Source organism: Andrena cerasifolii, chromosome 16 (genome assembly GCF_050908995.1).
Source record: "Andrena cerasifolii isolate SP2316 chromosome 16, iyAndCera1_principal, whole genome shotgun sequence".
NCBI classification, from domain to species: Eukaryota; Metazoa; Arthropoda; class Insecta; order Hymenoptera; family Andrenidae; genus Andrena; species Andrena cerasifolii.
In genome coordinates, this window is record NC_135133.1 from 1,648,791 (window position 1) to 1,664,018 (window position 15,228).

Here is a 15,228-nt window from a genome sequence, read left to right on the forward strand (position 1 = left end):
TGTCTACTGTCACATCTGCACTCTTTTTTAATAACTTTCTCAACTCTTTTTATGCTTTTTTCTTGAATGTTTCTTTCGCAAGTGGTACCACTAATGGCTATTGCCTACCAAAATTATTTAAAATATTCCTTCTTATTTTGTAATTCAAACAATTTTTGCCCGACCCTGGTGCAAAGGATCCTCGATTTCATTTCCATCTCCGTACCAAGGCCTGCGATAACTAGGACGGACTTTTGTATCCATACCATGACCTCTCCGACGTTAGGTGAACCCAGGCAAGACATGGCCCAACGTTATCAAGAGGCCAAAGAGTCGTTTAGCAATAATAGGAGAGCAACTCACCAGCGTCGATGATGCCCTGCGCAAGAATGGCGCCAAATTTCGCCATGACGTCCTCGTGCTTGTCCACGACGACCTTGGCGTACAGGGCCCTGAAGTCCTTGACGCGCGGGCAGGTCGATTCCGTCTGCTGGATCAGAATCATCGCGGAGGCGATCAGGGCGCCTTGGCGAACGAAGTTCACAGGGTCGTTGGTCATTGGGTCCAGCAGAGCAATCGCTTCTTTCAACCCTGTGCCAGCACAGGCGATACCCAGGGCCATGGCTGCGCCATATCGCACGTGGGGGTTATAGCTCTCTGCCAACAGGGACACCACGCTGGGGCATTGTTCCGGTGTCCTGGAACAGAGAAGGAAATCGACTGTGAGCTTGATGATAGAAGAAATGCAGGATAGATTAGAAATGAAAACACCAGTGGCTTGGGTGGTATCGGTATATTATGATTTAGACTCAGGTTTAGATAGGAAGAGACGTACTACTACGTCAGTAACCTCTAGTTGTAGACAGGAAGATATGTAATACTACGCCATGGTCTCTCAGTTTCAGACAAATCGTGATACCATTATATGACCTTCCAGTTTTAGGAATCAATGTTATAGATATAAAAATCCCTAGCACTACGTCGTCGATCCTCGGTTTACAAATGAAAAGCACATTAATCTCTCACGACGCGGAAGGGAAAGTCCTGTGCCCCGCGTACAACACCGCGACAGAAATCTCGGAGAACGAGACGTTAAATGCATAATCCTGTTTGGCCGTGTTGCAGGAGGACGACTCCGTGCTGGTGGACGGTTCATGCCAGATACCAGACCCCCTTTACAAGTTGATCGGCAGCATAATCTGCTTTTACATACCGCTGGGCGTGATGCTGCTTACGTACGCGTTGACGGTCAGATTGCTGGCGGAGCAACGACAGAATATCGGGGGAGCAGCAGCAGGTTGGTCCTCTGGATGGCTCGGTGGCCCGCAGGGTCCACCCCCGGGAGGTTAGTGTATTACCAGGTACACTGACCTGTTACATTTCTGATTGGATCCCCGAGGATGCCTATTATTGTGTATCTCTGGATCTTCCCTCTTCCCTTTGTCTAGCTCTCATCCCACAGCCCTGTCTTTCGAGTACGTCTCCATATTGGTTTACAGAAAAGTGTCACTGGTAAAGCAAGGGACCAGAACCTTCAGAGTGTTTACTAATCTGAGGGTTCTGGGATGCTAATTTTTAGGGTTCTGTCAAGACGATGAGTCTTTTAGGTTTGCTATTTCATAGTCAGCTCCCTTGACGACTATGCTATTGAAATTCTGAGAAATAGCGTGTTTAAGACTTTTCTAAACAATATATATTTATATCGTGTATTTATAGCTTTTTCTTCCCTCATCATCCTTTCCACCATTCTGTTATTTGAGTAGACCTCCATGTTGCTTGATAGAAGGGTCACGAAGGTTCTAGTTCTTACGAAAAAGAATACACGGTGGCTTTCTAAAATCTGCAGATTTTCAAATTGATCCAGTTCAGGATAAACTTATAACGTACACATTTCAACGCTGCACACCGTCGAATTAAAATAAACCACTCTGACAAATGAAACAACCTGCTTCATCCTTAATTAATTCCATCGTGTCCTAGCTTCCGCCCGAAAACGCGCGGAAATGGCTGATAAAAAGCATAACACTGATACTCGAGCGGCCACCAATCACCAAACGCGCGTAAATAAATAAACGAGCGAAAAACGGATGACGTTTCATTACTGTGAGAGCTTTAACGACGCGTGGATGACACGCGACATGACGTATGTTAAAGTCGAATACGATTCTCGATCACCAGCCACACTATTATCCAGCGCGAACGTTTCATTTCCATCGCAATCGATCCGCCGGTGAAAGCGCGGGCACGGTTGAAGAAGCCCCTGAAGAAGAGCATCCCTCTTGGAAAGCCGCGTCTTGGCTGTCCAGCTTTGCGAAACCCAATAATCCTGGCCATCGATCGACTGGACAGAAATTGCCCGGCCCCTTTGTCGCGATTCTGGCCCCGAAAAACGATCCTGACACGGGAACTCGGGCGAAGAAATGGGTGTCGAGCGAAGAAACGAAAATCAAGCCCCACAGGCGTATCGATGTCAGGGAAAACGTCGACAACCTGAGCTCGATCTGCTGTCCAAACATGGCGGTTAATCTTGACACTTTAAAATAGAGTTTGACGCTCTAATTTCAGGCATTCAGAGCAACAGCGGACTAACCCTGTTTAGTACCGGATAAACGGAGAAATAGGCGATTCTAAAGAAGTAGGGTTACAACGGAATTTTGTTTTGCAGGCGTTGTTGCCAGCGCAGACATAATGTTTAGCTTCCGACACTATTCGAAATGCTCCCTGACGAAGACAGAATTAATTATCCATTTAATTTTAATAAGCGTTGCACATATATGTCACCACGAAATTTCAATGCAACGAGTGACTTTGTTGCGCCATATAATTTTAAATTGAAAAACAAAACCCTATATGCTACTACATGATTGGTACCACCCTATTGGAATACATTACTGCTACTAATTCAATTTCGCAAAAACTATGGGTCAGTCCGTTTCTCTTCTTAATGTCTCCATTTGATAGTTCATTCGCCAAGAATGCTGGAGGAAAGAAAAACGAGCTAGATAACCTCTACGTTCGCGAATGAGCAGACCGACGAGAGCCATTTCCTTCATAATAGCTACGTAAATGGCAATTGCGTTACGCTGTTGGTTGGAAGTTAATTCTGTGGATTGGAAGATCAATAGTCAGGATCAGTCGATCAATTGCAGTCGAGAATATCGTTTTCAAACACGAAGCTTAGAGTGAATTTCTATAAAGAATAAATAAGTTACTTGCAAGTGCTGCGATTCCTTTCGACGAATCCAAATGCGGTGGAATTGGTTGTTAATAACAATTTCACTCTCTATAGTCCGAACTGCGAACCGATTACCCTCCCCACCCCCCTACAAACGCTGCGGGTTCTTATAAATATTGGATAATTCAACGAAATGCACATAGGGGGCGTTTATAGGCGTTCAGTGGTTATGGTCAATGAATAGGAAGACGGTGTCTACCCGCGCGATAAATGTACAGTACTGACAAGGGAACACCGCGAACTAGGACTCACCGATTGGAACGCAACTTTGTCGGTTTTTAGAGTGATTCAAAACAAGAACAATGGTGTCTTTCATTTGGGCCCTATCGCTCTTTAAGGGGGTGAAAACTAACCTCAAAGTCAAATTGGCACTTCCACTTTTTCGCGTATAACTCTCAAAGTACAACAGACAGAAAATAATGTTTCAAACGAAAGTTTAATGGTGCAATAAGCGCTACAAACTTGCGTTAACAAACTTTTGAAAAGAGTTTTTTTTCGTCAGTTATATATTTTTTTTTATTCTTTTCAAAATTTTGTTAATGGAAGTTTGTAGCACTTATTGCGTCATTAAACTTTTGTTTGAAACATTTTTTTCTGTCTGTTGTACTTTGAGAGTTATACGCGAAAAAGTGGAAGTGCTAATTTGTCTTTGAGGTTAGTTTTCACCCCCTTAAAGGGCGATAGGGCCCAAATGAAAAACACCGTTGTTCTTGTTTTGAATCATTCTAAAAATCCGCTAGGTTGCGTTCCAATCGGTGAGTCCGGGTTCGCGGTGTTCCCTTGTGAGATATTTACGCTGAAAGAATTTCTTCAACTTTGCTTAATTTTAGAAGGAAAGTCTATTGCGAGCCAATGAGATCGATAACCTTGAAGTTTGTAGCCCATAAGGAAATAGCAGGAACGAAACTCAAGGAGACCATTGTGATTTGCTTTTTTGAAGATGGATTTGATTAACTACACAACTTTTGTAAAACCAATGCAGAGATTGCCTTCGTTTATTTTTTTCGTTATATATTATTTTAAATTTGCGGCGGACCTTTGATAAGTTAATTGGAAAATGGGATGCCCTCGTTTACTGAGAAATATAGATTAGGAGGTGCAAGTAGTGTAAAATGTGTAAATTTTAGTGACACTTGAGATCAACGAGACTGGTAATTTTCAAGTCTGGAAGCAATAAGGTAATAGAAAAATATTATTTAAGAAAAAATTCTTAAGCAAAGGGTTGTGATTTAATCTTCTGCAATTGTTTATAAAGAATCTGGAATATTTGAAATACTTTTCATTCCATTTTGAGAATATTCGTGAAATGTCTTATTGGACTACTATTAAGAAGTGTCCAGTATAAGTCTCTGAGATTTGCGCAACAATTTGTTATATTACTTCTAAAATAATTCAACTTTCCTATCTAACTGAAGATTCAACCTTTCACACTTTCCCATTTTCCATGTGTCACCTAATCATTTTACTTTTTATTTTTATATTTACTCACGAGTAAATGGTCTTTTATCCATTTTATGCTTTGGTTTCTTTGGTGTACAATGGGATTGAGCCACGAGATATTATCAAATAAACGAATTAATTGCTGTGTAGCTGAGGCAGCTTGATTCGAGGTTAGTCAAACATAATGTGTGCAGAAGGGGGCAGACGACCCCCTCGTTGCTTCAGAGTGTATTCCCAAAAGAGTCGCAGATGTAATCAAATTTCGAGGTTTGCCAGATTATCGAATTATCGCAGGTCCGTGATGCTTCTTCGCGGAGATCAACGAATCGTAATTTGACCCAATTTCTCACAGAGAATTACTTCTATTTTGTTACTAGCGATACTTGTCAAAGGCGCGAGTTCGTAAACGCCTCCTAGCTGTACAAACTCAAAGCAGAATTTCGAAAATGAATCGTCACTCTTTTCCTAGCGAGTGCGTGTCGATTAAAGTGACACGTCGATTAGTTAACAAATTAAACTTCAATATTAGACATCGAAGATTTCAATGCTGAGGGGGTTGAAACTCGAATGAAATCAACTGCAAACTAGTGGCTGAAAAATCTCCCCCGTTGCAAATTAGAGACCCGAAGATCGATGCTCACGATTGTACACATTTACAGACTCATAACAAGTGAAATAAGAGGGAACCAGCGCACTTATCAAAAGGCAAACTGAATTATAAGAGCAAGCAAAGCTATTGCAAATGAAACGAAAGGATGTTTGACTGTAGGCAAACGAGTAAAGCTTTCGGAAAGAAAGGCAGATGATAAATATTCAGCAGAAAACAGAAAGAGTAACGTAACTGTTTCGTTGAAAAGATTTAAGAGTCCAGGTTCGTCAGGAATCCTGCAGTTTTCCTAAAGACGTGTCACTATTGTCCGCGACACATTTAGGCGCTCGCCTGACAGTATGTTGCCAACAGTTTCTCGTATCATTTTAACGCTAGATACAGTTTCCGTTTCCTTTGTCCGCGCGCTGGCATTATCTCCGGCAAACAAGGCGTTTTTCCCGCGTTCCCGGCGTTTCTCGTAAAAGAACGAAATGTCAAAAGTTACTTTCATGCATTGTTCCGTTGGCTCGACATTTCTGATGCGCAAGCTCACGCTCGTCTGCAGTTAACAAGGCGAATTGTCGCGCCGCTCCCTCCGTGCAAGCGGAGTTGCTCGTTTCCAGTAAACTCAATCTAATTCCATTAAGCTGTACGAACTGAAGGAATTGGTAGAAAAGCTTCGCAGAGAAATGGTGACAAAAATTTACTTAATTACAGTATGACTTCCATATATACGCGAAGCTGAAGTTGAAGACTCGTCGAAATATCGAGGCAACCCACGGCACAGTGGTCCGAAACCCCCATTTCAAGGAAAAAATATGATAGCATCAATGCGAAACCTTCAATTTATACAAAACTTGGTATCCCGCGGTTTTTGAGGTCGCTGACTACAAATCTGAAGTCAAGATTACTAAAAACAAAAATGGCTAATTCAGAGTGAAACAATAATCCGCGATAATGGTGTTTTGAGAGGCATAGCTACGGAAAAGTAAGGGACTTAAAGTTGGGGACGATTCATAATAAAAGTAAAACTGATATTTTGTGCGATTTGTAAAAAAATATAATTCAAATTTAAATAAAATACGAAAAAGGAATGTAACACATGTGCACATGTAATTATAGTTTTGGAATAATTTGGTGTAATTAGTTTCTTTGTAGGCGTACATGTAGAAGACATATAGAAGTCAAGAATGTTTCTATTAACGGACTCACATATTTTTAAAGGCATTAATGGATTCTACTCGTCATTCTCTATTAAAAAGTATTAACCCACTGATGTCGAAAAACTATTAGTTTAGGTTGAGGAGATATTTGTATGCCAATATTAATGATTAAATTTAAATATCTTCTAAGCTAATAGTTTTTCGACACAAGTAGGTTAATACTTTGTCATAGAAAATGATGAACTGAATTCAGTGATGTATTAAAAAATATATGATTCTGTTTAACAAAACATCGGTGACCTTCGTACATACGTTCTCTATTTGGCCACATATAAAAAACTAATTACATTTAATTATGAACCATTCAAATTTTATCTAAAACATTTTTCGATATTATGAAAAACGAAAGCAAGATACTCCAAATACTGATAAAAGTTATAGAAAAAATGCTCCCGACACCAAAGCTGCAGGTTTACGCAGCTGATACCTGTTTGGTTATGTACTCAAAGGTATAATGCACCACTAGTATTAAGTCTTACCTTGACGCTAGCTGTGGCAAAAAAGTTATGTCTAATTAAACTTGGATTCTATTATTAAAAATACCTCTTTGTTCAACTTGTGCCCTACTGAAATCAATGATGGTGTCACTGACTTAATTCATGTAATTTATTTGTTCAGTATGAACATAATCAAATTACAAAATTGCGATTTTTTTTTTAATTTGTAGATACTTTAAATTTTACTTGTAAGATAGTGCATTTGTAACTCAAAATTGCAGGAGTTCTGTTCCTCAAATTACATGTTGTAATTTTCTTATAAATTCATGGTATTTACAGAAAATTCTTGTTGGTTCTGGTGCTTCAACTATCCCACTATGGAATTGTATTGAAAAAATTCTGTGTACTTAACATTCAAAAAGTGACTTTTTTCCTCTTTTCAAAACACTGTGCCACATCGCAATGAAAGCTATTGGGCACAATTATACACCGTAATTACTAAAGTCATGTCCAAGGGCGGTATTCTCAGTCGCTACTTATTCTGAAGCAAATGCTTAAGCATGCGGCATCCTCTACTAACCTAGTAGCTAGTAAAGGAAGCCGAATGCTTAAGCATTTGCTTAAGAATAAGTAGCGACTATGAATACCAGCCTAGAAGTTTCAATTAAAAAAAAAAATTCTAGAAAAATCCGAGACTTGAATCTAGAAAAAAATTCTAGAAAAATCTTGCATCTAGAAAAAAAACTTGCATCTAGAAAATGAATCTGGATCTACTCTAGAATTTATAATCTAGAAAATGAATCTGGATCTACTCTAGAATTTCTAATCTAGAAAAAGATTAGAAAAAAATCCGAGACTTGCATCTAGAAAAAAACCTAAATCTAGTTTACAATTTCCAATCTAGAAAAAAATTTAGAAAAAACTCCGAGACTTGTATCTAGAAAAAAATTCTAGATCTAGTCTAGGGCCGATATTTATAGTTGCTACTTATTTTTAAGCACATGCTTAAGCATGCGGCATCCTCAACTAACCTAGTAGCTAGTAAAGGGTGCCGAATGCTTAAGCATGTGCTTAAGAATAAGTAGCGACTATGAATACCGCCCTAGAAGTTTCAATTTAGAAAAAAATTCTAGAAAAATCCGAGACTTGTATCTAAAAAAAATTCTAGATCTAGTCTAGGGCCGATATTTATAGTTGCTACTTATTTTTAAGCAAATGTTTAAGCATGCGGCATCCTCTACTAACCTAGTAGCTAGTAAAGGATGCCGAATGCTTAAGCATTTGCTTAAGAATAAGTAGCGACTATGAATACCAGCCTAGAAGTTTCAATTAAAAAAAAAAATTCTAGAAAAACCCGAGACTTGCATCTAAAAAAAAAAAATTGTAGATCTAGTCTAGGGCCGGTATTCATAGTTGCTACTTATTTTTAAGCAAATGCTTAAGCATGCGGCATCCTCAACTAACCTAGTAGCTAGTAAAGGATGCCGAATGCTTAAGCATTAGCTTAAGAATAAGTAGCGACTGTGAATACCGCCCCAAATCCGAATTGCTTAATAATTCTAGAAATATCATATAGTGCCTCCGAAAATGACCAAGTAACACCTTGCACCAACCGAAGCACAGATCCAAACAGTATTTCGGAAACTACTAGACGAATAAAATATGAAGAACGAATAAATACCATGGCTCACTTTCTTCTTCACACTACGCTTCCCAGGCACGATTGCAGGGAACACGAGGCCCGAGTAAATCCGAAGCAGAGCGGGATATAAAAACAACGTAACGGGTGAAAGGATGCAATCGCAGCTGGCTTCGTCTTTCAGCCATCTCAAAGCCGAAATCAGTGGCGGGGAATCGCTCGGAAGCATTTCTAATCGAGGATCAGAAGGCGAATGAAGATCAAGCCACGAGTCGAACAGGAAATACACGCGAACAAGGCCCCCGTTCGACCCTATCTCTCGACCCAACCCACGCCAAGAAAGAGTGTTATAGAGAATTTCGGTGTAATCTGGCTACGGTTCCCAGCCTTTGGCTAGCCCCGGTTCGCCGGAGATTGCGATTAAGAGTTCTATAGGTTGGATGGCACCTTTGTTCGTCATTGCAGCGTGCCGGCTGCCCCGGCAGAAAAGGAACTGATCCCTTTTCAGATTTCGGACTGAGTCTCCGCGGTGACGAAAAAGAGGATCACAACGGCGCGACGAGGAAAATTGGCAGTCCAGATTGGCGACTAATTATCACCAGGGGGGGGGGGATTTAATTATGTATTTATTTATTTATTTATTTACTTATGCGGGAGGATTCTTTAAACAAAAGTAATACATTTCGATAGCAAGGAAATACAGAATTATATCAGTGATGAAATGTTTTCCGTGAAGAAATTGCAATACCAACAAAATTTAGTTCGCTGTGTCTATTTGCGAGGGTGGAATTTATGGGTCCCCATGACTCCTATTTGGCGTCAAATTCAATTTACTCCCATGTCTGCGTGGAATATTTTAGAAGTATAGTTTCAGTATTTAAGTGATAAGATAACGAACTTTGTTTGAGATTAGAAAAATATAACTTTGTTTAATAAGTTTTGTAACTTTTACTTGAGACTTTAACTTTGAGAACTGATTTCTTCCACCCTCGTATTTAATTAGAGCGGAGTATCGCAATTAGCGTATTGTTCCCAATGTTTAATAATTTTCGAATTCCGGATTTGTTATTTTTTCCCGCAGTACGCTTTATAAGGGAGGATAAATAAGGGTTGCTAAATCTAGCTGAAAAACTGGTCTTTTGGAGAAATTCGATTTTCTGTTTGAATTGTTGCGGAGTTCTTTGTACAACGATTAAGTTGCCCATTTCGTGGCGCCAGTTTGTACATCAGTGCACCAAACGAACAGGTACATATCTATTAAGTTTATATTGGAATAAAGGTGATGAGACATTTTAAAAAAATTCTGGGGTCTGAATGAAGATGAAAAAAATCTCTGCAAAGAGAAAAATACTGATTGAAGTTATAATCGTTTAAGATTCTGACTGTTTAGAATGAATCTCAGTCACTTTCGAGAAGTCACTTTACTTTCAGCCAACAATTCCGGTTTGCAAATTAATCGAATAATCTGGGAGAAGCTGCCGAAATTCCATTATTTTTTTTCGCAAAAAGTCGACAAGCGAATGGCAAAGAACACTGCCAAAACTTCTGCGGAGCCGATGCACTGGCAAATTGGGGCGCGAACCGACGCCTCTTTCGACTCAAGGATTTGCGTCGGCCAATTTAACTTGCAAATTAATCGTGGGCGTTTCGTGGCCGCGCAACGCGCGCCCAAAGTGTCTGTAAAACGGAAGGCAAAAAGCCTCGTGAAGAATTGTTAGACTCGAAGCTTTCTCGGGATTTGTGCACTTCGTGGCATGGAGATTTGTTACCGAATAGAAACAGTACCTTACTAGTACCTATATACTTATAATCATTGCTAAAATGCATTCAGACCTGAAAAATCATTGCAATAAAACAATTTTCCTTTGTCAACTAATTTTTATATTTTAATAATGGCAGGAAGCAGACGTAGATTTTGAAAAATGTGGAGTAAATAAATTTATGGATGGAAGATTGTTACTTCTATTTCATTTCTATTCTATTTTATATCTACTGTTGTACCATAATGTTAAGGAAAAGTTTTAATTCGTTGTTTTGTTGCTGAGAATGGAAATTCGGAGAAATATTTTGTTTCACTTGCGTGTTGTTATTAAACTGCAGTGTGTGCAGCTTAATAGGTTGCCTGATGTGGTCAATAAATAGTCAGAGGACATTGAAGCACAGCCAGTTAAAAGTAATTACCAAATCGATTTACACTGTACTGCATACATTTAATCACAGCCAATTAGAATCGGTAACTAAAATATGCTAATTAACCAGATGCTGCGTTTTGTAATATAATTTCAAATTACACAGAGTCGTAGGCAGGATACGAATTAACACAGCGATACAGGGCTAATTATCATATTGAACAGTAATTACGAATACAACTATCGAAGTAATCCGCAATACTGTACGCAGGTACAACAATTTCAAGAATTAAATTCAGTAACTGCATGAAATGACGGAATACAGATGGTGTAATTATTTAGTGATCTTTCAATCTAGCCCTACTAATTAACCTCTTTGTTAAGAATGCAAAATCAGCGATTTTCGGGATTCATTTTTGGCGAAGATATGGTATGAATTTTTTTTATATAATTCACAGTACTAGTATATAAATTATTAGCAAAGTCGAAAATGATATTGCAAGTAGTGAACATAATTACAGCTCATCCAGTAATCAGAAATACAATAATGAATGCGATTCTTATTTTATATGAGTGTATTTTTAGTACCTTTCGAAATGAATTCATAGAAAGCAAAAATAAGAAAAGAGGGAACTTGAATGGCAACAGTAATTTTCACTACACCTATTGTAATTTTTTTTGCATTTTTCTCAAAATGGATATTTGAAATATCGCGGTCAGGATTTTGAGAAAAATACTCCCTTTCAGTGATTTACAATTAGTGAGTCTGGTATCGGAAATTCTCAAAAATTAAGAAATACAACACACCTGTATTGAATAAATTAGTGAATTGAATACCCCAGGAATAAAACCAATATAAAAATTCAGATCACAACAAAAGCATCCATTCTAAAAAAACATCTTCGAATTTTTATACAATATTCCAGAGGTACAGGTACTTTTGAAACTTTAATCGCAGAGAAGCCGCAAGAAACGATTAACTTCGTTAACTCCAGACGCGAAACTACCCCTTTAAGATGTTATCGTAGCACAGCCCAGTAGAGGATTAAAGAAGACGTTCCAACGAGCCGCGATTCCACCAATTACATGGAAATTGCATACTGGTCACAAATCAGGGAAAACGCCTTCCTTCCTACCAGCAGAAAAGAAGAAGCAAGCTAAAAGCATTTCATTCACTGAACGTTCTCTGCCCCCTGAAATTTGCCAGTGATTTATCGCCAGGCCGCTATATTTCACATCGTTCGGCCAGCTTTTTGCCGTCGATCGAGGCGCTCCACCCCCTGTGTGTCTGATCCACAGCCAGCCACAGCAATTACAAGGAGCTTCGCGATCGTTCCACGATTCAACCACCCATTGAGCTCCTCCGTCGTTCTCGCGATCCCGAGGTTCGTAAAATCACCAACCTCCCCCCGAACAATGCGCGCTTAATCGTTCCTGGGAAGCGACAACTGCGAGTCCCCTCCCCGTCGCTCAGAACGATCCACGTGCCGCGAAAGGTGAAACAAAAGCTCCACAGTCGAACCAATGAACGTCCAACTACAACTCGTCGAATCTTCGATTATCCTTAACGACTTACGTGCTGCGCAGGTCTATGCGCAGCTTTACATCTCCCAACCAAAATTCACTGTGCATCCCACTGATTTTAAGCTGTAGCTTTCGCAGATAATTCCGCAGGCTTGGATTTAATGGGGATCTGTTTAAAAAATGTGTTGGAAAATTTACATTCATCCAGAAAGTCAATGTCTAATTTTGTTTATAATTGGGCTGGTGATTATGAAAGTGGGGTAAGTCCTGTATCCTTTGTGTCGAGATATTTAGGCTGTTGCGAATAAAATGTTTCACAGCACATACGCTCTTATAATGTCAAACGTATCTATGATTTTAAAATTTTACGAACAACTCGTACGAACATATATATACTTTTTTTTTTTTTTAAACTTTGAATGTCTCTGAAAGTCCAAAAGTGCTTCAACGTAGTTTTTCGATCTTCACAACTTGATAAATTCAGACATTTCTTTCGAACAAATGCAATTTTCATTTTCAAATACTTTGCTACTAACAACTTGAACCATTTGTTGGTCACGTATTTTTCAACAGTATTCGTCCAAACTTTTCTCATATTTGCAGCATAATTGAGCCACATATAAGGTTAATACGTAATACAGAAATATGTAGAGGAAAGGTGGGATAGTTGATCAGCGGGGATACATGATCACGTCAGCTTTTTAATTAATGTATTGGTAATTTGTGCCTGCTGTCGCGTTATCGTGGTAATGTTTACAGTATCGCAACACTTCACGTTGCAGTTTTCTTTTTGGAGCATAGAATAATGTTGTTAGAAGCTTCGATCTGATTTGCAGCCAAAAAGTGAATATTTCGGTCTGCTTGCTCTTCCTCCTTTTCGAGTAAATTTGGCACTTTCAACGATTTGAAATATATTAAGTAGAAACAGCAATTTCTGGTCTATTGATGCTATTTATTGATTCATCTAAATATTTAAGGTAGGTTTAATTTCTCATTTTTTTTCAAATCGAGTGCATTGAGGGATACTTGATCAGTGTGTGTGAGGTGGGATACTTGAACAACTGAAAATGCCCCAAAAAGAACCATAGTACGGCTAATGAAACAGAAAAGTACGGCAAAGAAAGTGAGAAGGAAAATCTTTTCTTCGTCATCATCATCTTAATTAGATGATATTTAAGGGAAACGTCTTTTAAGAATGCATTTATGTTGTTTTATGTCATAGAGTTTAATTCTTCGGTTTTATTTTTCCAGTAATTCTTTCAAGTTTGTTATAGTTTACTTTCCTTTTACGATATTCCCTTTATTTCGTGTTATTGACGGAGAGAATAAATATTCTTTAGAAACTTAATGTGTTATTTACTCTTAAAGTTCACTGATCAAGTCTCCCTAACCTTTTGATCAAGTCTCCCCTTCAGTGGGAGATACTTCTGCATAACATCACTGGCAGAAAATGTTGAAATTCAGTTATTAAAATTATTTTTCAGCTCTCAGATTTGTACACGTATATTGAGAATACTCTAAGAATCACAACTTACATAATTAAATACAAACAAAGCAAACCATTATTTTAATCAAAAAACAAAACTGTCATCAATTATCCCACATTTCCCCTAATTATTTCCTTTCTCAGAAATTACAGGGAACAAATGAACTCACACCACTTTCGAAATGAACGTGAAATTGTCGCGGCCCATTATGAAAGTGACATTATTTTTCAACGAAACCACAAAACACACCGCTATCATAATCACCGGCACAATTATGCTTTACACACTGCGAGGACAGAAAGTGTGAATGGGGTAAGAAAAATTACCCTATCAGTGTGTAGAACACACTATAGTAAAAAAATTCACTTCGAATTTCTAGGCTAGGGTGCAATTTAGAAGAAGAATTTATTGGCTGGTCTCCACTGAACCAAGTAGAAGGAGTTTGCGTGTGAAAGTCGCGAGAGGTTGTTCACAGTCCGTGCGGTATGTTGAACCTTCCGGAAAGTGAATACCTTGAGGTTCCATTGGAGCCCTCCTAATTCGCTGGACAATTTTATTCTACGATTTTATGCAGGCAGTAGAAGTTTTCACTCGTGAAGCACCTTATTAATTCAACGGCTTGTGAAAAAGAGGGCTATGTCCACCCCCACCCCTCCGTTCGCGTCCTCCTTATTGACGTTCGAGGCACGAAGGATTGAAAACGATCGGTTTTCTCGCCCATCGGGGCCTACGAGGTCCCTTATCTGTTCGTTTCGGCGCCGCCCGCATGCCGTCGCGATAAGAAAACGTCGCAATGTCGCCGGCTAGCGACTTGCCCACCACGGGCACATGCAAATGGGACCCCATTATGCAAAGACGGCGGACGTGACACGGTACGTTAAAAAGTCTGCCTCCGAATAATCGTTCGGCCGAAATTAATCGATACAGAAAGGCGGCACGGGGCCAAAGAAGGAGGCGTATACTTGGAAGGCATAAATCAAAGCAGGGCGAAGTGGGTTTGCGCAAAATTAGTAGGGGTCGAAGCATTCTGCGATCTAAATAATAATCTCCAAGGATAGTATTTCACAATTATTTCTTTAAAGCTGGAAATTATTTCTTCCAATGCTCGCGAGAGGAACGAAAAAATATTCGTGCATTTTTGGGCCTTTGCATTTTTGGTGCACGCTGTTTATTGCTAAATATCTCGCAAACCGATGAGCATCTACGCAAATGGCCGAGTGTGGATCACATATTTTTTGCAACCCTTATAAATAATTCCCAGAAGGTGGAATGTAGCAGCATGTCTAGTTGCTCTGTCCCCTGGGCCCCAAAATGTGGGCCGATCGTTTTGTGGCAAGCGAAGCGTTTTCGAATTACAACCAGGTAGTTGGCGAATTCGGATCATTCATTAGAGATTGCAATAGGGGCGCGTAAATACCGAAACTTAAGGAACAGGCGCGCCACGGCGGAAGCTAGGTTAGGATGCAGTTTGGTCCCACAGTTAACGGACTCGGTTTCAGCTACGAAGCTATGTTGTACCCACGGAAATGTTGGCCCCGGAAGGATG

The 15,228-nt window shown here is 39.4% G+C and overlaps 2 protein-coding genes across 2 annotated transcripts in view; one reads left to right on the forward strand and one right to left on the reverse strand.

Annotated features, from left to right (window-relative positions):
* The window catches only part of 5-ht2b (5-hydroxytryptamine receptor 2B), a 308,974-nt gene that overhangs the window by 257,227 nt on the left and 36,519 nt on the right, over positions 1-15,228 (forward strand). Inside the window, exon 3 of the mRNA XM_076829669.1 lies at positions 1,105-1,324. Coding sequence (XP_076685784.1) covers positions 1,105-1,324 — 220 coding nt within the window. The remainder of the gene's footprint in view (positions 1-1,104; positions 1,325-15,228) is intronic.
* Rpn2 (Regulatory particle non-ATPase 2) overlaps positions 1-15,228 on the reverse strand; it is a 225,064-nt gene that overhangs the window by 3,838 nt on the left and 205,998 nt on the right. Inside the window, exon 11 of the mRNA XM_076829651.1 lies at positions 343-677. Coding sequence (XP_076685766.1) covers positions 343-677 — 335 coding nt within the window. The remainder of the gene's footprint in view (positions 1-342; positions 678-15,228) is intronic.